Raw genomic sequence first — 27,030 nt, forward strand, 5'->3', positions numbered from 1 at the left:
ATGGTTGGGAGGGACAGGGTCTACGCAGTCCAACAGATTGAACATTACTTATGCCAGAATGCTGCTAAATAAACCTGAAATGTACACGATTTGATAGCTGGCTAGATTTTATTTTCAGGCCCATGGCCTGTTGAGATGCACCAAAATTATTAAGACGCACACCTTTTTACTAAATCTGGCAGATTATACTCCAGCTACGCATCTGATTAAGACTGATTTACTACAATCCATTATTAATAAAATGTCCCCTATACATATAATAGATATCACATAACAGAAAATTTAAAATGAAAAAGTGCCTTTAGTTGACATGAAAGATGTGGATTTTTTTTCATATTCATTCCTATTGTCAGACATCATTCATATATCTAGAGCAGCGATGGCCAACCTGCAGCTCTCCAGATGATATAAAACTACAACTCCCACCATGTCCTGCTCTAGGCTTATAGCTGTAGGCAGTCTGGGCATGCTGGGAGTTGTAGTTTTGCAACAGTTGGAGAGCTGCAGGTTGGCCATCCCTGGCCTACAGTATAAGTGCTTATTCACGCGACCGTATGGATGAGTCCGCATCCGTTCCGCAATTTAGTGGAATGGGTGCAGACCCATTTATTTCAAAGGGGCCGCAAAAGATGCGGACAGCACACGTGTGCTTTCTTGGCCCCACAAAAAAAGATGCATGAGCATGTTCTATTCTTGCATGCAATTGCGGACAACAATAGGAATTTCTATAATCTGCCGCCCGGTCCATTCCGCAAATTGCGGAACGCACACAGACAGCATCCATGTTTTACGGATCCGCAATTTGAGGACCGCAAAACACGGCGTGGTCACGTCAGTGCCCCCTAATGTTGATTTCTATTCGGGACTGTGCAGTCATGGAGAATTTCTGCGGAACCAAATCACCATTTAAGTCCCCACACAAACAAAGAACTGTATCTATTCAAGCCCAGATAGGATGCAGAAAATGTTGCATTTGGTGATTTGAATACACGCAAAGGCCCAAATTTACAAATCCTACAGATGGTGGAAACTTAAACAGGCTGTCTAGACCGGCACCAGATGTATCACAATGGCTCAGGCTGGATGATATATGTGGTGCGAATTTCCTTGTGCTTCGTGGTAACAAATCAAATTTTTCCTACAATGGCAGCTACACGTGTGAGGACTGAGGACATGGGGCAAGGAACCCAGGGAAGGCAGGATCACCCATATTGACATGCATGCATGCAGCCAATCAGCAGCCAGCACTGTGATGTCACAGCCCTATAAATACGGTAGCCATTTTTGATTCTGCCATTTTCCAGCGTTCAGGGACAGAGTGCAGGGACAGACGTGAGAAGGCGCTAGGGACAGCAATTGGAAAAACTTGATTGTGAAAAAAAAAGAAAATGATTTATAAGTGCAGGGAAAGGATAGGGAGGAATCATTTCACAGCATCTTAGTGCAGAGAGAGACGTCAGAAGGCGATAGGGACAGTGAAAGGAAAGCTATTTGCAGGGAAAGATTATTTGGGGATCCAAATAGCCTTTATACAGCTCTGTCATTCCAGCTCTTTGTTCTTGGGATGCAAGTGCTATGTTGAAAAGCCTTTAGTGGCTTATATCTGTAGAAAAAGAAAAATATATACACAGTTCACTGTGGCAGTTCTTTCTGGTGAAAGCATATAGGGGAGTATTTCAGTCCTACAAGAAAAATATATACACAGTTTACTGTTTAGTTTTTTTTCTGGTGAAAGCGTATAGGGGTATATTTCAGTACAAAAAGAAAAATATATACGCACTGCACTGTTGCAGTTCTTTCTGTTAAAAGCATATAGGTGCGTATTTCAGTCCTACAATAAATAATATCTACGCAGTTCACTCTTTATTTTTTATTCTGTAGTGTGACTATTTCTTGTTGTACTGAAATAGTCCACTATACGATTTCACCAAAAAATAATTGCAGAAGTGAACTGAGAATATATTTTTCTTGTAGTACTGATTTCTTGATGATCCAAGCAGATAGGAGTACTCCCCTATGTAACTTCGATGTCAGCCAGTGGCAGCTCATGCATGACACCTGCCGTTTGCTCAGGCCCTTCGAGGACGCCACGTTATTTGTCAGTCGCCAGGACTACGGGATGAATGACATCATTCCACTGCTTCATGTCCTAGGACAGATGCTGGTAACAATGGCTGGTCAGCGGACTGGAGATGTGGCGCCTAGATCTCATGTCCACATGAGTCCTGTGGGGGTTGAACTGGAAGAGGAGTAGGAGGAGGGGGGAGGAGGACATTGGAACATAGGCAATGTGTAGTGAAATGGGTGGTTTTTCTACTCAGGTGACAGGAGAGGAGAAGCAGGAGCAGCCACAGGAGCTACAGGTCGATGAGGAAGACGAGACAAAGGACTCAGACACACCGTGGCAGTATGCAGTGGAGATAGAAGCAGGGAGCCTCTCCGAGTCACTTGCAAAAATGGCCCTATGAATGCTCACTTGCTTGCGTAGTGACAGTCAAATTGTCACCATTCGGCAGAGGGATGACTTCTGGCTCTCCACCTTGTTGGATCCTAACATCCGGTCCAGAATGGGGGCTTTTTTTACACCAACTGAGAGGGTGGACAAACTGAACTACTACAGAGATATCCTATGTAGTCAGTTGGCCGCTGCCTATCTGCACCATCGTCCATCCTCTCTCAGGTCTAACCAATGGGGCCCTCTGCGCTCACGTTCCTCTGCCATGACTGCTGGGGAGGGATGGGGTGGCAGGAGCAGTACTAGCTCCATCAGCAGCAGCCTGAGTCTACAGTCGCTGATGAGTAGCTTTCTTTACCTGCATAGTGAAGAAACTACTCACCAGCAGCAGCAGGTAGACCTGGAGCAGGATCCGAACCAGCAGGTAATGGCATACTTGGACAGCACCATAGCAACCCACAATGAATATCCACTGGACTACTGGGTAGCCAAACTAGATTTGTGGCTGCAACTAGCAGAATTTGCCCTGGAAAAGCGGCAGAGCTGGTGTTTAGTGTGGCAGGGGCCATAGTTACCCCATGGAGAACTCACCTGTCCATCCAAAATGGACCTTTGTCAAGATGAATAAGGCGTGGCTCAGCCAGGATTTCCACCCACCAATTCCTGATGCATCAGAATAGTTCATCCATAGTGCCACACCAACACTTTGAAAGAGACTGGTTTCTTCTGGCTACCTACCTCAGCTACTATTCTGATGCTGCCACCTGCCTGATGCCACACATCTGATGCCAAGTGCTCCTTCTTTCACCCACCTTCGTCAGCAGATACTGGTATTGCCACCCACTGCCCCACTCTGTCACCAGGTCACTATGTTCTCCTGATGCATCTGCTGCTGCCATATCCACACTATGTCACCTTGCCACTCTGTGGTATCCTAATGCTGCTGCTTCCTTATCCACACTATGTCACGTTGCCACTGTGTGGTATCCTGATGCTGCTGGTGTTACTGCCATTTCCAGACTTTATCACCTTGCCACTCTGTGGTATCCTGCTGCTGCTGCCTTATCCACACTATGTCAATTTGCCACTGTGTGGTATCCTGATGCTGCTTCTGCCTTATTCAAACTATGTCACCTTGCCACTCTGTGGTGTCCTGATGATGCCGCTGCTGCCATCTCCACACTATGTCACCTTGTCACTGTGTGGTATCCTGATGTTGCTGCCGCTGCCTTATGCACTTTGCCACTCTGTGGTATCCTGATGCTGCTGCTGTCGCTACCTCCACACTCTGTCATTGTGCCACTCGGTGGTCTACTCATGCTGCTGCCAACTTCAGACTCGGTCATTGTGCCACTCGTTGGCCTCCTCATACTGCTGCCAACTCCATACTCTGTTGTTGTGCCATTCGGTGGCCTTCCCCTGATGCTGCTGCCGCAACCTCCAGAGTCTTTCATTGTGCCACTCGCTGGCCTCCTTATAGTGCTGCCAACTCCAGACTCGGTCATTGTGTCACTTGTTGGCCTCCTCATACTGCTGCCAACTCCATACTCTGTAGTTGTGCCAATCGTTGGCCTTCTCCTGATTTTGCTGCTGCCGCCATCTCCAGACTCGGTCATTGTGCCACTTGGTGGCCTTCGCCTGATCCTGCTACTGCCTACAACTCCAGACTCGGTCATTGTGCCAATCAGTGACCTTCTCCTGATGCTGATGCTGCTGCCAACTCCACATTGCCAGTCTGTGGTCTCCTCATACTGCTGCCAACTCCATACTCTGTCCTTGTGCCACTCGGTGGCATTATCATGATGCTGATGCTGCTGCCGCCATCTCCAGACTCAGTCATTGTGCCAGTCTGTTGTCTCCTCATATTGCTGCCAACTCCATACTCTGTCATTGTGCCACTTGTGGCCTTATCCTGAAGCTGCTGCTACTGCCGCCACCTCCAGACTCGGTCATTGTGTCAGTCTGTGGTCTCATCATACTGCTGCCAACTTCATACTCTGTCATTGTGCCACTCGTGGCCTTATCCTGATGCTAATGCTGCTGCTGCCGCCACTTCCAGACTCGGTCATTGTGCCACTCGTGGCCTCCTCATAATGCTGCCACCTCCAGACTCTGTCATTGTGCCACTTGGTGGCCTCTTCATACTGCTGCCAACTCCAGAATCTGTCATTGTGCCACTCGGTGCCCTTCTCCTGATGCTGCTGATGCTGCCGCCACCTCCAGACTCGGTCATTGTGCCTCTCGGTGGCCTCCTCATCATGCTGCCAACTCTACACTGTGTCATTGTGCCACTCGGTGGCCTCTTCATACTGCTGTCAACCCCAGACTGTGCCATTGTGCCACTCGGTGGCCTCCTCATACTGCTGACAACTCCAGACTGTGTCATTGTGCCACTCGGTGGCCTCCTCATACTGATGCCACCTCCAGACCCTGTCATTGGGCCACTCTGTGGACTTCTCATGCTGTTCCCACACTCCTCACTTCATGATTGGTACACTATTTTGGCTTTCGGCCTGGCTGACATCATCATTTATTTGACCTTTCTTCTGATCTGTCAGAAGGAAGGAAAAATGAGATGCACAACAGATCCTGTCTGTGTAGCAGCTGTAAGGCCTGTGTGGTCCCATCAGAATTGGCTTATGATTTGGTAGCCAAAAGCAGAAGTGGGTACAAAACACAGAAGACATGCAAATATTCCATTCACGTGTCATCTGTTTTAGATCCACTCCTGTTTTTTTTTGGCATTAGCAATACTGATGGCTGTTTAACCCCTTAGATACTTTCAGTTTATCCAGTACTTGTAGCAGAGTTGACTGCTAACCAATAAGTTACCATTAGAGTTGAGCGAACCCGAACTGTAACTTTAGGTTTTTCGGCACCTGGACCCGAACATTTACGTAAAAGTTCGGGTTCGGTGTTCGGCGATTTTTATGGCGCTTTTAGAAAGGCTGCAAAGCAGCCAATCAACAAGCGTCATACTACTTGCCCCAAAAGGCCATCACAGCCATGCCTACTATTGGCATGGCTGTGATTGGCCAACTGCAGCATGTGACCCAGCCTCTATTTAAGCTGGAGTCACGTAGCGCCGCCCGTCACTCTGCTCGGATTAGTGTAGGGATAGGCTGCAGCTGCTGTGAGGGAGAGATCAGGGAGAAATCTTATGAAGAACTGCTTCTTTACTCAGCGATTTACAGCAAATGTGTTTTGTGGGTGCAGTGCACAATTGTTTTAAGCCTGCCCTGAGCCAACTACTACTGAAAACAAACTTTTTTTTCTTCAGTTAGTCAATATCAATACATGATCGGCAGCCATTTTATACAACAATAGTGCACCAGCACAGGATATCTGCATGTCTGCAAGTCCAGAAATACTGCTTTGAGACACTGGGGTTAAAATAAACCTTTTTTTCATATAGTTCACATCTAGGATTATCGCTGCATAAGTGACTGTGAAATTTAGGCCAGAAATACGGCTTTCTCATACTGGGGCATACTGGGGCGAAAAAAAAACATCTGTTTCATATAGTGCACATCTAGGATTATAGGTGCATAAGTGAGTGTCACATTTAGGCTAGAAATACAGCTTTTTGCTTACCGGGGTAAAAAAACCCTCTGATATACTGCACATCTGATATTAAACGTGCATAAGTGAGTGTGACATTTAGACTAGAAATACAGCTTTTTGCTTACTGGGGTTAAAAAACCCTCTGATATACTGCACATCTGGGATTAGACATGCATAAGTGACTGTGAAATTTAGGCCACAAATACGGCATTTTGCTTTTTGGGGCATACTGGGGTGAAAAAAAAAACATCTGTTTCATATAGTGCACATCTAGGATTATAGGTGCATAAGTGAGTGTCACATTTAGGCCAGAAATACTGCTTTTTGCTTACTGGGGTTAAAAAACCCTCTGATATACTGCACATCTGGGATTAGACATGCATAAGTGACTGTGAAATTTAGGCCACAAATACAGCTTTCTCATACTGGAGCATACTGGGGTGAAAAAAAAACATCTGTTTCATATAGTGCACATCTAGGATTATAGGTGCATAAGTGAGTGTCACATTTAGGCCACAAATACGGCTTTTTGCTTACTGGGGTTAAAAACCCCTCTGATATACTGCACATCTGGGATTAGACGTGCATAAGTTACTGTGAAATTTAGGCCACAAATACTGCTGTCATAGAGAGTTAAAAAAAAAATTTTGTGCAATACCCTACATCAGGGTTTTTATTGGTGGTTAATTATTTTTAACAGACTTAACCACTTTTACTTTGCTTGGTAAACGCTAACTATGAGGCAAACATTTAATTAAAGACGCGGTCATGGTCGTGGTGGTGGTGTTGGTGGAGCCTCTGGTGCAGGGAGAGAACGTGGCCGTTCTGCCACAGCTACACGTCCTACTGAACCTACTACCTCAGGTCCCAGTAGCCGCAAGAATTTACAGCGATATTTGGTTGGGCCTAATGCCGTTCTAAGGATGGTAAGGCCTGAGCAAGTACAGGCGCTAGTCGATTGGGTGGCCGACAGTGGATCCAGCAGGTTCACATTATCTCCCACCCAGTCTTCTGCAGAAAGCGCACAGGTGGCGCCTGAAACCCATGCCCATCAGTCTGTCACATCACCCCCGTGCATATCGGGGAACCTGTCTGATCCTCAAGTCATGCAGCAGTCTCTTATGCTGTTTGAAGACTCTGCTGGCAGGGTTTCCCAAGGGCATCCACCTAGCCCTTCCCCAGGGGTGGAAGACATAGAATGCACTGACGCACAACCACTTATGTTTCCTGATGAGGACATGGGAATACCACCTCAGCACGTCTCTGATGATGACGAAACACAGGTGCCAACTGCTGCATCTTTCTGCAGTGTACAGAACGAAAAGGAGGTCAGGGAGGAAAACTGGGTGGAAGACGATGCAGGGGACAATGAGGTCCTAGACCTCACATGGAATGAAGGTCGTGCCAGTGACTTTCAGAGTTCGGAGGAAGAGGCAGTGGTGAGACCGAGCCAACAGCGTAGCAAAAGAGGGAGCAGGGTGCAAAAGCAGAGCAGCCATCGCCAAAACAGTTCGCCTGCTACTGGCCACCGTCACCAGGGACCGAGCACACCAAAGGCAGCTTCAAGGAGTTCCCTGGCATGGCACTTCTTCACACAATGTGATGACAACAAGACCCGAGTGGTTTGCACACTGTGCCATCAGAGCCTGAACCGAGGCATTAACGTTCTGAACCTTAGCACAACCTGCATGACCAGGCATCTACATGCGAGACACGGGCTGCAGTGGAGTAAGCACCTTCAAAACCAAGAAAGGGCTCCTGCTCCCTCTTCTGCTGCTGCCTCGGCCTCTTTTTCCGCCTCTGGAGGAACGTTGGCACCTGCCGCCCAGCAAGCAGAGGATGTGCCACCAACAACACCACCGCCGTCACCAAGCATCTCCACCATGTCACACGGAAGCGTTCAGCTCTCCATCTCACAAACCTTTGAGAGAAAGCGTAAATTCCCACCTAGCCACCCTCGATCCCTGGCCCTGAATGCCAGCATTTCTAAACTACTGGCCTTTGAAATGTTGTCATTCAGGCTGGTGGAGACGGACAGCTTCAAACAGCTCATGTCGCTTGCTGTCCCACAGTACGTCGTTCCCAGCCGCCACTACTTCTCCAGGAGAGCTGTGCCCTCCCTGCACAACCAAGTATCGGATAAAATCAAGTGTGCACTGCGCAACGCCATCTGTGACAGATATGTGGACCAGTAAGCACGGCCAGGGACGCTATATCTCCCTAACTGCACACTGGGTAAATGTAGTGGTGGCTGGGCCCCAGGCGGAGAAGCGACAGACCTTCATCACCAACTTCAGCACAGCCAGGGGTAAACGTCAGCAGGCCGTTCTGAAACTGATGTGTTTGGGGGACAGGCCCCACACCGCGCAGGAGTTGTGGCGGGGTATAGAACAACAGACCGATGAGTGGTTGCTGCCAGTGAGCCTCAAGCTTGGCCTGGTGGTGTGCGATAATGGGTGAAATCTCGTTGCAGCTCTGGGACTAGCCGGTTGGACGCACATCCCTTGCCTGGCACATGTGCTGAATTTGGTGGTGCAGAAATTCATTCACAACTACCCCGACATGTCAGAGCTGCTGCATAAAGTGCGGGCCGTCTGTGCACGCTTCCGGCGTTCTCATCCTGCCGCCGCTTGGCTGTCTGCTCTACAGCGTTACTTCGGCCTTCCCGCTCACCGCCTCATATGCGACGTGCCCACTAGGTGGAACTCCACCTTGCGCTTGCTGGAGAGACTGTGCGAGCAGCAGCAGGCCATAGTGGAGTTTCAGCTGCAGCACGCACGGGTGAGTCGCATTGCGGAACAGCACCATTTCACCACCAATGACTGGGCCTCCATGCGAGACCTGTGTGCCCTGTTGCGCTGTTTCAAGTACTCCACCAACATGGCCAGCGGCGATGACGCCGTTATCAGCATTACAATACCACTTCTATTTCTCTTTGAGAAAACACTTAGGGCGATGATGGAAGAGGATGTGGCCCAGGACGAGGAGGAGGAAGAGGGGTCATCTCTAACACTTTCAGGTCTTTTAGAAATGGCTCAGAGGGAGGTTTTTTGCATCAGCAGAGGCCAGGTACAAATGTGGCCAGCCACTACTGGAGGATGAGGAGGAGGAGGATGAGGAGGAGGATGGGGATGAAGCATGTTCACAGCTGGGTGACACCCAACGCAGCTCGGGCCCATCACTGGTGTGTGGCTGGGGGGATACGGAGGACGCAGACGATACACCTCCCACAGAGGACAGCTTGTCCTTACCTCTGGGCAGCCTGGCACACATGAGCGACTACATGCTGCAGTGCCTGCGCAACGACAGCAGAGTTGCCCACATTTTAACGTGTGCTGACTACTGGGTGGCCACCCTGCTGGATCCCCGTTACTAGGACAATGTGCCGTCCTTAATTCCCTCACTGGAGCGTGATCGGAAGATGAGCGACTATAGGCGCACACGCTGGTAGACGCGCTCCTGAGAGCATTCCCGACTGACGCCGGGGGACAAGTGGAAGCACAAGGCGAAGGCAGGGGAGGAGGAAGAGGTCACCAACGCAGCTGTGTCAGCGCCAGCACCTCAGAAGGCAGGGTTAGCATGGCCGACATGTGGAAAAGCTTTGTCACCTCGCCGCAACAACCTGCCCCAACTGCTGATATGGAGCGTGTTAGCAGGAGGCAGCATTTGAACAACATGGTGGAACAGTACCTGTGCACACGCCTACACATACTGACTGATGGTTCTGCCCCATTCAACTTCTGGGTCTCCAAATTGTCCACATGGCCAGAGCTTGCCCTGTATGCCTTGGAGATGCTGGCCTGCGCTGCAGCCAGTGTACTCTCTGAATGTGTATTTAGCACGGCAGGAGGCGTCATTACAGACAGACGCAGTCGCCTGTCCACAGCCAACATGGACAAGCTCACGTTCATTAAAATGAACCAGGCCTGGATCCCACAAGACTTGTCTGTACCTTGTGCAGAATAGACAATTCTAACAGCCTCAACCATCCATCCTTGTACTCAAGTGCACTTATTCCTTTTTTTTTATATATCCCAATATCCCCTATGTAAAAATGCAAAATAACACACATCTGTGTTGGCTACCTATTCCTCCTTTGCCGCCGCTTCCACCTAGACCGCCACGTGAGCATACACGGCCATATCCACCCATTTACTGCCTCCTCAACCTCTTCCTCCTACATCATTCCAAATTTTATTTTTTAAGGTCTTTTATGTTTTTTTAATTCATTTCCCTATCCACATTTGTTTGCAGAGCATTTGCCATGCTCTTAAGCACATTTTGCTGTCTTTTGCAGCCCTCTAGCTGTTTCCAGGGCTATTTTAGAGCCATTTTAGTGGCCAAAAGTTCGGGTCCCCATTGACTTCTATGGGGTTCGGGTTCGGGGTCAAGTTCGGGTCAAGTTCGGGTCCTGAACCCGAACTTTTTTTTCAAGTTCGGCTGAACCTGCCGAACCCGAACATCCAGGTATCCACTCAACTCTAGTTACCATTCTACTCAACCAATGCAAACAAAGACCCTTCCAAAAATCTAAGTATCCACAATTGTTATACTTGGATTTTGTTCGGGAGTTCCTGAATTCCACTGTTACGTGCACGTATATTAAATGTAAAACTTCTGTAGAAATCTATCCTTCTATAACGTAAGCTTTCTTTCATGCCTTTATACACAACTTACCTCTGTTTCTCCTGGTTGGAAATTTTCGTTAATTGAAACAATGCGAAATTTCACTGTGGAAAAAAACCACAGAAATGTAAGGGGCAGATATGTTTTAGATTTGTTATTTGTCTTCCAGTTGAAAGGTCTATGCACTTTTCAGTTGGGCTATGAATATATGTATGTGGGGACATGTAAATCCCATAAGACTAATACATATTTTAGAGAGACTCCATTGGTTGGGCCTCCATCAATCAATAAAAACACGTGCATGAACACTTTTAATTTTATCATAAACTTTGTTATTACCATTATACCCACAGGACAAATCATCATAATAACATAGTTTGTAAGGTTAAAAAACATGTTCATCCAGTTCTGCCTATAATCCTGCACGGTTGATCCAGAAGAAGGTAAAAAAAAAAAAACCCTCATGATGTAGGCAATTTTACTAATCTATAAGAAAAAAAATCGTCTTGACTTCAAATCTGAAAATCAAAATAACTGCGCGGATCTACATTTCTCCATAATTCTAGTAACTGTAACTGGTAATATTATTCCATTCCAGGATCCCAGGTCGATTTTGGACTCTTTTGGTGAATTCACCATCACCACTTCCTCAGGCAGAGAGTTCCATAGTCTCACTGCTCTTACAGTAAAGAATTCTCTTCTATGTTTGTGTAGAAACCTTCTCTCCTCTAGACGTAGAAGATGTCCCCTTGTCACAGTCCTGGGAATAAATAGATCACCCCTAGCTCACCCTTCAGCTTCTTTTTCCTAAACTAAATAACCCTAATTTTGATAACTTTTCTGGTTACTGTAGATCACCCATTCCCTGTATTACTTTAGTTCCCCACCTTTGAATCTAATAATTAGAGATGAGCAAATTGAGTTTGGATGCTCTGTACAGTATTAGAATTTATTGGCTCCGATAAGCTAAAGTTATTTCTTTGCAAAGTTTTGCCAGACTTCTTGTAATAACTTTGGGAATTAATTATTACTGTAAAAAAACTTGCAACCAAACTCGGGTTTCATTACAAGGTACCACTTGGGACCGAACCCAAGTTCGGTTACAAGGTTTTTTACAGTAATAATTAATTCCCAAAGTTATTACACAAAGTCTCGTGAGACTCTGCGAAGTAATAACTTCGGCTCATTGGAGCCAATACATTCTAATTCTAATCGGGAACTCCATACAGTATTGCAACAAAGTTTTTAGCGAATTGACTTCGGATGTACCATCCAAAGTTGATTCACTCATCCCTACTACTAATATATAATAAGATATTTGTAAATTATTCCCCATTTATTAGACTCTAGTGACAGTGATTATCTCCCCCTGCAAAAGGGGTTTATTTCTTTGGTAGACAGTTCGGGATCTGGGGATTCTAAAAGGGGCTGTTATGGGGTCAGAGTCTGGACCTACCAGACTAATCAGTGATTAGTGTTAAGCGCGAATATTCGTATCGCGAATTTTAATTGCAAATATCGCCACTTTGAGAATTCGTAAATATTTAGAATATAGTGCTATATATTCCTATTCGCAAATAGTGTTGAATATTCTAATCGTGAATTTATCGCAAATTTATTGCAAATTTATCGTGAATACATCACATTGCCGATTTTCGAAATCAAGTAAACAATGACTGGAGATCACAAATTCTCGAATTTGAGAATTTATGGCGAATATTTAGCCCAAAATTTGCAAAATAATGCGAATTCGAATATTGCCTTTGCCGCTTATCACTATCAGTGATCACACCCTAGAACTTCGATGGAGCAGTCTGATCCTGTATGAGACATGAATATTTATTTCACTCAGTATTCCTTTATAAATTTAATTTAAAAAACAAACACATGAATTGAAAATTCCAGGGAATTTAATGATTTCCAGAGTTTACCAGTTTGGCCAGGTTTATATAAAGGTTTGTCAGTCTGGATTAAAATTTTAGAATCCAGTTCCATTTTCTTTTCAATATTAACTCTTCTGCTTTCATGGATCAACTCATCTGCAGTCCGAATGGAAAGAAACAGGGTACCAGTTTGATGAATGATGTCCAACTCATTAGGGATCTGGAATGTAATTAAAAAATTACAAACACCTAAACATATATTTTTGACTATAACATAAACAATATTTAAGCATAAACCTTAGGGTCCTATTCTAACCAGTAACGAACATTGATCGGTAATATAAAATGTCAGTCGGTGCTCGTTACAGGACCTTTCCTCAGGCAAGATACTATCTGATCTATTATTATCTTAGCTTTTAGATGCAGCACCCATTAGTACTCTGTGATACCCTTTAGTACCCTCTGATACAATCATGAGGTGCCAATGGTTTCTATGGCAGCCAGGGGCCTAACAAATGCCTGCAATGGCTATACGCCATTGCAGACAGTTTGTTCCTGACAGGCAGTTGATAAAGGAAGGTATATATTGTTATTGAAGAGACTCAGTAGGTGTATGGAGATATATTTTCAGGCAATGCTACATGGAAGAAAAAAAGCTCATGTCAACCAAGTCAGAGACTCCTGAAAAGAGAGGAAGGACCCATTTGTAGACATCTGTTTTGGGGTTCTTACTCCGTGTTAGTATAGACCAGGGTATTACTATAGTTGATGAGATGTCTTATAGGCAATGTGTAAGCATTATAGAAGCCATGAAACAATCTCATTTTAAAGTCCCCTAGTGGGACTTAAAGGGGTTCTCCTTGAATTAAGAAAATGAAAATACTTAAATATTACTTTATTTTAAATATATTCCCAAATACCTTTCATTAGTTATGATGGATCCTTTGTCTGGGCAGCAATCATCAGGAGAAATAAAAAGAAGAATATAAGGCTGCTGTCCTATTAGTACACACAAAACCTGTCCTAATAACACAGCAGGACAAGTTACTTCACAACACTGAGCTAAATAGCTGCCTCATCCTCCTCTCTGCTCTGCTTGTCAGGAATTATGATCCTGAATACAAATGATAAGATCTTCAGCTGAATCTCTGTAGGCAATGAGTTCATGAGGAGACATGAAGTACAGAGAGGATGGACAGGACAAACTGTGGTAATGGAGACTGCACAATAGAGCTGCTGCTCATTACCCACACCTCACCTCCTCTCTGTACTTCATGTCTCCTCATAAACTCCATTCCCCAGAGATTCAGCTGAAGATCATATTAAACTATATTCAGGATCATAATCCCTGACAAGTAGAGCAGAGAGGAGGATGAGGCAGCTCTTTACCTCAGTGTTGTGAAGTAACTTGTCCTCCTGTGTGATTAGTAGTGTTGATCGCAAATTTTCTAATCGCAAATTTTTATCGCAAATATTGGCACTTTGAGAATTCGCGAATATCTAGAATATAGTGCTATATCTTCGAAAATTGCGAATATTCAAGATTTTATTTCATCAGTACCCATGATCCCTCACTGCTTATTGCTAGTGGGTAAATGAGAAGGCTGCAATATCTTTGACTTTAGGAGTAGTGTTGATTGCAAATTTTCTTATTGCGAATTTTCCAATTGCAGATTTTCGCAATCAAGCAAATAATGACTGGAGATTACCAATTCTTGAATTCACGAATATATGACGAATATTCGCCCCTGCCGCTCATCACTGGTGATTAGGACAGGTTTTGTGTGTACTAATAGGACAGAGGCCAATTATTTCTCCTAATGATTGCTCCCCAGGCAAAATAATCCATCATAACTAATGAAAGGTATTTGGGAATATATTTATAATAAAGTAATATTTATGTATTTTCATTGTCTTCATTCTCAGATAAAATAATTTAAAGTTTATTCAAGCAGTGGTTTTATTTAAAAAGAGAAAACTACACATTCATGGTCCCCTAGGGTGAGCAGAGAAAGCTGCTCCAGACAAATGAGTCTCCTAGTTGCTGGCTAAATTCACATGCAGCAATGATTGGGAATGAACTGCCAGATTCTTCCATTCTTCCAAAAATATGGGGATGGGGTAAAAATATTTTTTTCGCCCATCCTTCTCTGCCCAACATCATGTGTCAGGAGACAGTTGGGAGCTCCTCATAGACATTAGAGCATTGGCCAAATTCTGCAGTCCTAGGTGACAAACTTCTGCCCAGAAGGGCTTGACCAAATTAAACATATGTAATATATACTGTACATAAACCACTAGCACATATGAAACTGTTAGCGTACCTGAAATGAAATACAGGAGAATGATGATCTCCCTTGGTAGAGATTGGTTAACAGAGGTGTAGTCTTCCTTCCTATGGTAAGAGTAATCATTACATTGCAATCTCCCTGTATATCTTCTAAGTGCAAGCATATATGATTTGGATGATTAGATTGCATCATGCTGGGAAATATGACAGCATATTGCCTAAATGGGATAAAACAAGAGTTAAAACATAAGGAACAATTAGTATGACATGTATAACACATATAATATTTTCATGTGAATATTGAACTTGCTTATAATGTATCCACTTGCAAAAGCATCCTATTATGTAGGGTTCAAATCTTAGAACAGGACCTACTGAGGGTCCCATCAACATCAATGATGTCATTACACTTTCATTCAAGTCTATCGGTGCTTCGTCAACATTAGATAAGAAATCTTTGTGCCTGTCGAAGGAGCAGGGTTCAGAGAAGAGCACTGGGAGACCTTGTTCTAGTGGTAGACAGTAGAAACACGCCACAAATGACCCCATTTCGGAAAGTAGACACCCTAAGGTATTCGCTGATGGGCATAGTGAGTTCATGGAAGTTTTTTTATTTTTTGTCACAAGTTAGCGGAAAGTGATTTTTTCTTCTAATTTTTTTTTTTCTTACAAAGTCTCATATTCCACTAACTTGTGCCAAAAAATTAAATTTTACATGAACTCACCATACCCCTCATGGAATACCTTGGGGTGTCTTCTTTCTAAAATGGGGTCACTTGTGGGGTATTTATTATACTGCCCTGGCATTTTAGGGTACCTAAAGCGTGAGAAGTAGTTTGGAATCCAAATGCGTAAAAAATGACCTGTGAAATCCTAAAAGTACTCTTTGGAATTTGGGCACCTTCGCGCACCTAGGCTGCAAAAAAGTGTCACACATGTGGTATCGCCGTACTCAGGAGAAGTAGGGCAATGTGTTTTGGGGTGTATTTTTACATATACCCTTGCTGGGTGAGATAAATATCTCTGTAAAAGACAACTTTTCCAATTTTTTTATACAAAGTTGTCATTTTACAGAGATATTTCTCTCACCCAGCATAGGTATATGTAAAAAGACACCCCAAAACACATTGCCCTACTTCTCCTGAATACTGCGATACCACATGTGTGACACTTTTTTGCAGCCTAGGTGCGCAAAGGGGCCCAAATTCCAATGAGTACCTTTTAGGAGGGCATTTTTAGGCATTTGGATTCCAGACTTCTTCCCACGCTTTAGGGCCCCTAAAATGCCTGGGCAATATAAATACCCCACAAGTGACCCCATTTTGGAAAGAAGACACCCCAAGGTATTCCGTGAGGGGCATGGCGAGTTCATAGAAGTTTTTTTTTTTTTTTGGCACAAGTTAGCGGAAATAGTTTTTTTTTGTTTTTTCGCACAAAGTCTCCCTTTCCGCTAACTTGTGACAAAAAGTTCAATCTTTCATGGACTCAATATGCCCCTCAGCGAATATTTTGGGGTGTCTACTTTCCGAAATGGGGTCATTTGTGGGGTGTGTTTACTGTTCTGGCATTTTGGGCGGGGCTAAATTGTGAGCAACCCTGTAAAGCCTAAAGGTACTCGTTGGACTTTCGGCCCCTTTACGCACCTAGGCTGCAAAAAAGTGTCACACATGTGGTATCGCCGTACTCAGGAGAAGTAGGGAAATGTGTTTAGGGGTGTATTTTTACATATACCCATGCTGGGTGAGAGAAATATCTCAGTAAATTGACAACTTTGTATAAAAACTTTTAAAAAGTTGTCATTTACAGAGATATTTCTCACACACAGTATGGGTATATGTAAAAATACACCCCAAAACACATTTCCCTACTTCTCCTGAGTACGGCGATACCACATGTGTGACACTTTTTTGCAGCCTAGGTGTGCAAAGGGGCCCAAATTCCAATGAGAATCTTTACGATTTCACAGGGCATTTTTTACACATTTGGATTCCAAACTACTTCTCACGCTTTAGGTCCCCTAAAATGCCAGGGCAGTATAAATACCCCACAAGTGACCCCATTTTGGAAAGAAGACACCCCAAGGTATTCAGTGAGGGGCATGGCGAGTTCCTAGAATATTTTTTTTTTGGCACAAGTTAGCGGAAAATGATTTTTTTTTCTTACAAAGTCTCATATTCCACTAACTTGTGACAAAAAATAAAATCTCACATGAACTCACCATACCCCTCATGGAATCCAAATGCGTAAAAAATTTTAGACATTTATATTCCAGACTTCTTCTCACGCTTTAGGTCCCCTAAAATGCCAGGGCAGTATAAATACCCCACAAGTGACCCAATTTTGGAAAGAAGACACCCCAAGGTATTCCGTGAGGGGCATGGCGAGTTCCTAGAATATTTTTTTTTTTGGCACAAGTTAGCGGAAAATGATTTTTTTTTCTTACAAAGTCTCATATTCCACTAACTTGTGACAAAAAATAAAATTTTTCATGAACTCGCCATGCCCCTCACGAAATACCTTGGGGTGTCTTCTTTCCAAAATGGGGTCACATGTGGGGTATTTATACTGCCCTGGCATTTTAGGGGCCCTAAAGCGTGAGAAGAAGTCTGGAATATAAATGTCTAAAAATGTTTACGCATTTGGATTCCGTGAGGGGTATGGTGAGTTCATGTGAGATTTTATTTTTTGTCACAAGTTAGTGGAATATGAGACTTTGTAAGAAAAAAAAAACAAAAAAAAACAATTTCCGCTAACTTGTGCCAAAAAAAATAAAAATCTTCTATGGACTCGCCATGCCCCTCAAAAGTGATCTTTATAGCGCTGCAGCGATTTTACGGTGTTTTTGCAGTGATCAGAAAAAAAAGAATTCCACGGATCAGCAAAACACATATGGTCGTCTGAATGGAGCCTTACAGGGGGGTGATCAATGACAGGGGGGTGATCAGGGAGTCTAATATGGGGTGATCAGGGGTTAATAAGGGGTTAATAAGTGACAGGGAGGGGGGGTGTAGTGTAGTGGTGTTTGGTGCTACTTACAGAGCTTCCTGTGTACTCTGGTGGTCGATCCAAGCAAAAGGGACCACCTGAGGACCAGGTAGCAGGTATATTAGATGCTGTTAACAAAACAGCGTCTAATATACCTTTTTGGGCTTAAAAAAATCGCATCTACAGCCTGCCAGCGAATGATCGCCGCTGGCAGGCTGTAGATCCACTCGTTTACCTCCCGATCCTGTGAATGCGCGCTCCTGTGTGCGCGCGTTCACAGGAAATCTCGCGAGATGACGCGCCAAAGCGTGAAGGAGGAACAAATCGAACGGCCGCCGGAATGCAATCCTGCGTTAGGCGGTCCGGAGGCGGTTAAATAGCAATTGCTTAGCCGCCTCCATAGCTACTCTACCTAAATTTGTTAAATCTTTCGGGTCCCGAGAGACAAGCCATGAAAGATTATATCTCCGAGAGCTTGGCTAAGGGACGCATCAGACCCTCTTCATCATCCGTGGCTGCAGGGTTTTTCTTTGTTAAAAAGAAAGATGAGGGCCTGCGTCCTTGCCTAGATTTCCGTGAACTAAACCGGATAACCATACGAGACCCATACCCTCTTCCTCTCATTCCTGACCTGTTTAATCAGATTGCGGGTGCTAGGTGGTTCTCCAAACTTGATCTTAGGGGGGCCTACAATCTGATATCAAGGAAGGGGATGAGTGGAAGACAGCCTTTAACACCCCAGAGGGGCATTATGAAAATCTAGTCATGCCTTTCGGTCTGACCAATGCTCCTGCTGTCTTCCAACATTTTGTTAATGATATTTTTAGTCATCTTATCGGCAGGTTTGTGGTGATATACTTAGATGATATTTTAATTTACTCGTCTGATTTGAAGACACACGAGGTACATGTCAGACAGGTACTGCAGGTCCTACGGACGAATAAATTATATGCGAAAATTGAAAAGTGTGTTTTCGCCGTTCAGGAAATACAGTCGTGGCCAAAAGTTTTGAGAATGACACAAATATTAGTTTTCACAAAGTTTGCTGCTAAACTGCTTTTAGATCTTTGTTTCAGTTGTTTCTGTGATGTAGCTAAATATAATTACATGCACTTCATACGTTTCAAAGGCTTTTATCGACAATTACATGACATTTATGCAAAGAGTCAGTATTTGCAGTGTTGGCCCTTCTTTTTCAGGACCTCTGCAATTCGACTGGGCATGCTCTCAATCAACTTCTGGGCCAAATCCTGACTGATAGCAACCCATTCTTTCATAATAACTTCTTGGAGTTTGTCAGAATTAGTGGGTTTTTATTTGTCCACCTGCCTCTTGAGGATTGACCACAAGTTCTCAATGGGATTAAGATCTGGGGAGTTTCCAGGCCATGGACCCAAAATGTCAACTTTTTGGTCCCTGACTCCCCGAGCCACTTAGTTATCACTTTTGCCCAAAGGCACGGTGCTCCATCGTGATGGAAAATGCATTGTTCTTCACCAAACTGTTGTTGGATTGTTGGGAGAAGTTGCTGTTGGATGGTGTTTTGGTACCATTCTTTATTCATGGATGTGTTTTTAGGCAAAATTGTGAGTGAGCCCACTCCCTTGGATGAGAAGCAACCCCACACATAAATGGTCTCAGGATGCTTTACTGTTGGCATGACACAGGACTGATGGTAGCGCTCACCTTTTCTTCGCCGGACAAGCCTTTTTCCAGATGCCCCAAACAATCGGAAAGTGGCTTTATCAGAGAATATGACTTTGCTCCAGTCCTCAGCAATCCATTCACCATACTTTCTGCAGAAGATCAATCTGTCCCCGATGTTTTTTTTGGAGAGAAGTGGCTTCTTTGCTGCCCTTCTTGACACCAGGCCATCTTCCAAAAGTCTTCGCCTCACTGTGCGTGCAGATGCGCTCACACCTGCCTGCTGCCATTCCTGAGCAAGCTCTGCAATGGTGGCACTCCGATCCCGCAGCTGGATCCTCTTTAGGAGACGATCCTGGTGCTTGCTGGACTTTCTTGAACGCCCTGAAGCCTTCTTAACAAGAATTGAACCTCTTTCCCTGAAGTTCTTGATGATCCTATAAATTGTTGATTGAGGTGCAATCTTAGTAGCCACAATATCCTTGCCTGTGAAGCCATTTTTATGCAACGCAATGATAGCTGCACGCGTTTCTTTGCAGGTCACCATGGTTAACAATGGAAGAACAATGATTTCAAGCATCACCCTCCTTTTAACATGTCAAGTCTGCCATTTTAACCCAATCAGCCTGACATAATGATTTCCAGCCTTGTGCTCGCCAACATTCTCACCTGAGCTAACAAGACGATTACTGAAATGATCTCTGCAGGTCCTTTAATGACAGCAATGAAATGCAGTGGAAAGGTTTTTTTGGGATTAAGTTAATTTTCATGGCAAAGAAGGACTATGCAATTCATCTGATCACTCTTCATAACATTCTGGAGTATATGCAAATTGCTATTATAAAAACTTAAGCAGCAACTTTTCCAATTTCCAATATTTTTGTCATTCTCAAAACTTTTGGCCACGACTGTACAGTTCCTGGGATATCTATTATCTGCTTCAAGTTTCCGTATGGATCCTAGGAAAGTCCAGGCAATTTTAGATTGGGATCTTCCTGAGAACCTTAAAGCACTGCAACGGTTCTTGGGTTTCGCAAATTTCTATAGAAAATTCATTAAAAATTATTCGGTGATTGTCAAACCCCTTACTGACATGACTAGGAAGGGGACTGATTTTTTTATGTGGTCTGACGCCGCCAAAATGGCATTTTCCTCTCTGAAAGAGAGGTTTACCTCGGCACCTGTACTAATCCAACCTGATGTCTCCCAGCCTTTTATTGTTGAAGTAGATGCGTCAGAGGTGGGAGTGGGGGCTGTACTGTCTCAGGGTCTGTCTCCTGGCAAATGGCGTCCTTGCGCTTTCTTTTCTAAAAAAACTATCTGCAGCGGAGAAGCACTATGATATTGGCAATAGGGAACTATTAGCTATTAAACTAGCGTTTGAAGAATGGCATCACTTTTTAGAATGGGCAATCCACCTCGTCACAGTGATTACGGACCACAAAAACCTTCTGTACTTCGAATCAGCTAAGCGTCTCACCCCTAGACAAGCTAGGTGGTCTCTATTTTTCACCAGGTTTAACTTTTTCATCACCTATCATCCTGGGGCAAAAAATACCAAGGCAGATGCATTATCTCGTAGTTTCCCTGGAGGGGGTAATGTTGGTGATCCGGTACCCATTCTACAAAGAGGAGTGTTGTCTCTACTGTACACTATGTTCTGGAGGGGAAGGTGTTAGAGGCCCAGGTGGATGCCCCGGTCTTTTGTCCCTTAAGAGAAATTGTTTGTACCGTTAAACCTGCGTCTCGAATTATTAAAGGAACATCATAATTCAGCACTTGCTGGGCACCCCGGTAGTAAAGCAACCTTGGAGCTATTGTCTTGTCATTTTTGGTGGCCAAGGTTGCGTCAGGATGTAATGGATTTTGTGTCTACTTGTTCTACTTGTGCACGCGCTAAAGTCTCTCATACACGTCCTGCAGGGTCTTTATTGCCACTTGTCATTCCCAATAGGCCATGGACACATCTGTCAATGGATTTCATCACTGACTTACCTTTGTCTGTGGGTAAAACAGTTATCTTGGTAGTAGTGGACAGGTTTAGCAAAATGGTACACTTTATTGTGTTACCTGCACTACCTAATGCTAAGACTCTTGCTCAGGTATTCATCAGTGAAATCGTGAAGCTTCACGGGATCCCTTCCGATGTTGTTTCAGATCGGGGAACCCAGTTTATTTCTAAGTTTTGGAAAGCTTTTTGTTCCCGTTTGGGGGTACACTTGTCCTTTTCCTCAGATTTCCATCCTCAGTCGAATGGACAGACTGAGCGTACCAACCAAAACCTTGAGACATACCTAAGGTGTTTTGTGTCTGAAAACCAAGAGGTGTGGTCATCCTATTTACCGTTAGCTGAATTTGCTATAAATAATCGTCGTCAGGAATCCACTGGCAAGTCACCATTTCTTGGTGCATATGGTTTTCATCCCCAATTCTGTACTTTCAAAGAGGGGGGGGGGGTCTTCTGGGGTTCCCGAAGAGGAACGGTTTTCGTCATCTCTTTTATCTGTATGGCAGAAAGTGCAAGCTAACTTGAAAAATATGGGAGGTAAATATAAATGCATGGCTGATAAGAAACGGTCGCCAGGTCCGGACCTAAGAGTGAATGACTGTGAGGTTATCTATCAGTAATATTAAGTTAAAGGTTCCCTCTTGGAAACTGGGTCCTAGGTTCATTGGTCCTTACAAAATAGTAGCCATCATTAACCCCGTGGCTTTTCGCCTGGAGCTACCTCAAACTCTTAAAGTCAGTCTATAACGTCTTCCATAAGTCGTTACTCAAAAAGTATGGTCTACCTCTAGAACCGTCACCGCTGCCACCCCTCCTGTTTTTGTTGATGGTAATCTAGAGTTTCAAATATCCAAAATTGTTGATTCTCATCGGATCCGCTGCTCTCTTCAATATCTGGTGCATTGGAGGGGTTACGAGGAAAGAATGTGGGTTCCAGCGTCAGAGGTAAACGCCAATAGGTTAGTTCGGGCTTTTCATGCCTCTCATCCTGAGAGACCTGGTCCTGAGTGTCCGGAGGCCCCTTATGGAAAGGGGGGTACTGTCACGATGATGTCAAGAGCCACGTCTGACTCCGTTATACCCGGGGTCAGGAAGTCACAGCGGGTGGCTGCGCGCTCTATGTCTAAAGATTGCGCTGTTACTTAATGGTAGCTTTCTGTGTTTGCCCTGCAATCCTTTTTGTCTCACTCAGGGATCCGTAGCTTCTTCTCCTCAGCTGTTTCTTGTCCGGCACTCCCAACCTCCTTATATTCCCCTCTCCCACTTCTCTGGTTGCCAGATATAGAGCTTCCTGCCTGGATTTCTATACTGACCCACTGGAGCTGTGTAGCTGTTATTCCTGGTTGGTCTTTTGTTGTCCGCTGTTGTCTCCCACCTGGGATTATATGTTTCATCAGTATTGTCTGTCCTCTCCCTGGTGTTTACCTTTAGTGTTAGTGATGCGGACTAGTGTTCCCACCGCCCTATTCACTACTTAGGGCTCATCTTAAGGAAAGCCAGGGTTTAGGCACGTGATCGGCGTACGGGTGAAAAACCCGTCTAGGGACGTCAGGGCAGTCAGGTGCCAACCTCAAGGTGAGTTAGGGGTCACCATCTTTCCCTCTCCCTTGGACAGGGCCTTCCCTTTTCCCTCCCTTTGCTTCACGTCGTGATACTCAGCCTTACAGGTCGATGTTAGCTTCAAGAAGAAGTGCACTCCTTTTACACTTTTGTCAGCTGATTCCACATAGATGTCTACAGAACCTGTTCTATTAAACGCTTTTTACAAGTAGAGCCCCCCTGACAGAGTGGAGAGGGTGTCAGCAGTAAGTTTGTGTGTTAACGTCACTGATTATTTTGCCCTTCCTCTGATTCGTCAGAACAATAACCCACAAAAAACGGATCCTGTCTGTGGAGCATACGCCTTCACTCGGTCAGCATTTGATCAGTAATCCATCAGTATTGCTAATGCACAGAGATGACATGTGAACGGAATATTTGCATGTCTTCTGTGTTTTGTACCCACTCCTGCTTTTGGCTACCAAATCACAAGCCAATTCTGATGAGACCATACAGGCCTTACAGCTGCTACACAGAGGATCAGTTGTGCGTCTCATTTTTACTTCCTTCTGACAGATCAGAAGAAGGGTTAAATAAATGATGATGTCAGCCAAGCCAAAAAGGCTGAATAGAGGCCCAGTCATGAAGTGGGGAGGGTGGGAACAGCATGAGAAGTCTATAAAGTGGCCCTATGACAAAGTGGTGAGATGGAAGCAGCATCAGGCGACCACAGTGTCCAGAGTGGCACAATGACAGAGTGTGGAGGTGGTGGCAGCAGTAGCATCAGGAGGAGGCCACAGAGTGGCACAATGACAGTGTGGAGGTGGAGGCAGCATCAGGAAACCACAGAGTGGCACAATGACAGAGTGTGGAGGTGGCAGCAGCATGAGGAGGCCACAGAGTGGCAAGGTAACATAGTGTGGAGGTGGCAGCAGCATCAGGAGACCACAGAGTGACCCAGTGACAGACTGGGGAGGTGGGTGGCACTAACAGTACCCGGTGATGATAGTGGGTATAAGAAGGAGCATTTGGCATCAGATGTGTGGCATCAGGCGGCTGGCAGCATCAGAATAGTAGCTGAGGCAGGTAGCCAGAAGAAAACTGTCTCTTTTGTCAAGGTTTGGGTGAGGCAGCATGGATGATGTAATCTGATGCATCAGGCATTGGTGGGTGGAAATCCTAGCTGATCCACGCCTGATTTATCTTATCAAAGGTCAGTCAGGTGAGTTCTTCTTGGGGTAACTATGGCCCCCGATGCACTAAACACCCGCTCTGATGCCACACTACTGGACGGGTAGGACAGCTTTTCCAGGGAAAACTGCCAGTTGTGGCCACAAATCAAATTTGGCAGCCAAGTAGTCCAGCAGCTCTTCAATGTGGCGTGGCAGAGTGCTTTCCAAATATGCCACCACCTGCTGTTTCAGTTCCTGCTCCAGGTCTACCTGCTGCTACTGGTGAGTAGTTTCTTCACTATGCGGGTGAAGAAAGCTGCTCATCAGCGACTCTAGACTCAGGCTGCTTCTGATGGAGCTGGTACTGCTCCTGCCACCCCACCCCTCCCCAGCAGCTATTGCAGTGGAACATGAGCGCAGAGGGCCCCCCGGCCAGACCTGCGAGAGGATGGACGATGGCGCAGATAGGCCAGCGGCCAACTGACTACATAGTATGTCTCTAAAGTAGTTCAGTTTGTCCTCCCTCTCAGTTGGTGTAAAAAAGGCCCCCATTTTGGACCGGTAGCGAGGGTCCAACAAGGTGGAGAGTGAGAAGTCATCCCTCTACCGAATGGTGACAATTCGGCTGTCACTACGCAAGCAAGTGAGCTTGCCATTTGTGCAAGTGACTCGGAGGGACTCCCTGCCTCCATTTCCACTGCATACTGCCACAGTGTGTCTGGGTCATCTGCCTTGTCTTCCTCATCGCCCTGTAGCTCCTCTGACTGCTCCTGCTCCTCCTCTCCTGTCACCTGTGTATAAAAACCACTCATTTCGCTATACATTGCTTGTGCTCCAATGTCCTCCTCCTCCTCCAGTTCTGCCCCCACAGGGCTTATGTGGCCGTGAGATCTAGGCGCCACATCTCCAGTCCTCTGACAAGCCATTGTTACCAGCATCTGTTCCAGGACATGAAGCAGTGGAATGACGTTGTTCATACCGTATTCCTGGTGACTGACAAATAACGTGGCATACTCATAGGGCCTGAGCAAACAGCAGGTGTCACGCATGAGCTGCCACTGGCTGACATCGAAGTTACAAAGGGGAGTACTCCTATCCGCTTGGATCATCAATCATTGATGGCCTTTCTCTGTTCGTTTAGTCGGTCCAACATATGGAGGGTGGAATTCCAATGGGTGGAAACGTCATATATCAGCCTATGTTGGGGGATGCCGTTCTGCCGCTGCAGCTCAAGGAGGGTGTGCTTTGCGGTGTACGAGTGGCTGAAGTGCATGCAAAGTTCTCTGGGCATTTTTAGGATGTCTTGCAGACAACCAGATTAAACACATGGGCCATGCAGGGCGCATGGCTCAGCCCTCCTTGATGCAGCGCCGACACTATGTTCTTCCTGTTGTCAGTCACCATGGTTCCGATTTTGACTTGTCGCAGAGAAAGCCAGTATTCGATTTCTTAATAAAGGACACGGAGCAGTTCCTCCCCTGTGTGACTCTGTTTGCCAAGGCAAACGAGGTGCAGAACAGCGTGACACGGCCGTGCCCTACACATGTTGTATGCTGGAGGGGCACTGTGAATAATCCTTGCAGCGGAGGCTGAGGACACGGCGGAGGAACGTGGAGGCGGAAGAGGCATCACCTGGCCAAGTTGCTGGAGTGGCTGTGCAGGAACCACATTCACCCAATGGGCCGTAAAGGACATGTATTGTCACTAACCGTAGTTAGAGCTCCACACGTCGGCACAGCATTACACTTTGGCAGACACCGACAGGCTCAAGGACTGGCCCACCTTCTGTTCTACATGTGTGTGCAGAACTGGTACTGTTTTTTTGGCAAAGAAATAACGGCTTGGGACTCTCCACCTCAGATCGACACAAGCCATCAGTTCTCTGAAATGAGGAGTAGAGATGGCTTTGCGGTTTGTCCGGCGGTCGTTTCGCGGTGAACTTTGCTCGTTCGCGGTTTGCCGAACAGGTGAACATATGGCGATGTCCGCCGGCACCATATTCTTTTGCATTGTGCCAAACTTTGACCCATGAAAATAAAAATCAGGTGGTCTCTAGGACCTTAGCGTGTTTTTGCAGCCTCACCGGCAGTACATTAAAACTATTCTTTATTATTCTTACTACTAAAAAGAACATATAAGTCTAGGGATCAAACGATTAAAACTATCAGGAAGCGGTCATGAACGGGATATCAATCTTTGTGGCTAAGATGTATTTCACTTCTTACACCTATGTGACCCTATGGGTTTGGATCGCACACTTAATGCCAACATGTGTTAATTTAGGATCCTTACACAACCTTCCTGCCTAAAAACTGAAGCCTGCTTCCCTACATGTTTCGCTAAGCGATTCGGCGTCTTCAGGGGAAACTCACAGGTTCCTTTTTCCCCTGAAGAGGCCCAATCGCTCGGCGAAACATGTAGGGAAGCAGGCTTCAGTTTTTAGGCAGGAAGGTTGTGTAAGGATCCTAAATTAACACATGTTGGCATTAAGTGTGCGATCCAAACCCATAGGGTCACATAGGTGTAAGAAGTGAAATACATCTTAGCCACAAAGATTGATATCCCGTTTATGACCGCTTCCTGATAGTTTTAATCGTTTGATCCCTAGACTTATATGTTCTTTTTAGTAGTAAAAATAATAAAGAATAGTTTTAATGTACTGCCGGTGAGGCTGCAAAAACACGTTAAGGTCCTAGAGACCACCTGATTTTTATTTTCTTGTTTGAATTATTAGCGTGGCAACCTCCTGTGGGATCCACTTGTTTGTCAATAATGATGAAACTTTGACCCATGACACATCCACCAGGTGGGACAGGACAGCCAATTGTGACGTTTCAGCACATGGACACACTAACTACCCTATA

The 27,030-nt window shown here is 45.2% G+C and overlaps 1 protein-coding gene across 1 annotated transcript in view; it reads right to left on the reverse strand.

Moving 5' to 3' along the window:
* Positions 1 to 27,030, reverse strand: part of LOC121003906 (alpha-2-macroglobulin-like protein 1) — a 172,680-nt gene that overhangs the window by 132,912 nt on the left and 12,738 nt on the right. Inside the window, exons 2-4 of the mRNA XM_040435848.1 lie at positions 14,853 to 15,036; positions 12,577 to 12,748; positions 10,697 to 10,749 (exon numbers count right to left, since the gene is read on the reverse strand). Of these exons, the coding sequence (XP_040291782.1) occupies positions 10,697 to 10,749; positions 12,577 to 12,748; positions 14,853 to 15,036 (409 nt within the window). The remainder of the gene's footprint in view (positions 1 to 10,696; positions 10,750 to 12,576; positions 12,749 to 14,852; positions 15,037 to 27,030) is intronic.

Source organism: Bufo bufo, chromosome 6 (assembly GCF_905171765.1).
Source record: "Bufo bufo chromosome 6, aBufBuf1.1, whole genome shotgun sequence".
NCBI classification, from domain to species: domain Eukaryota; kingdom Metazoa; phylum Chordata; class Amphibia; order Anura; family Bufonidae; genus Bufo; species Bufo bufo.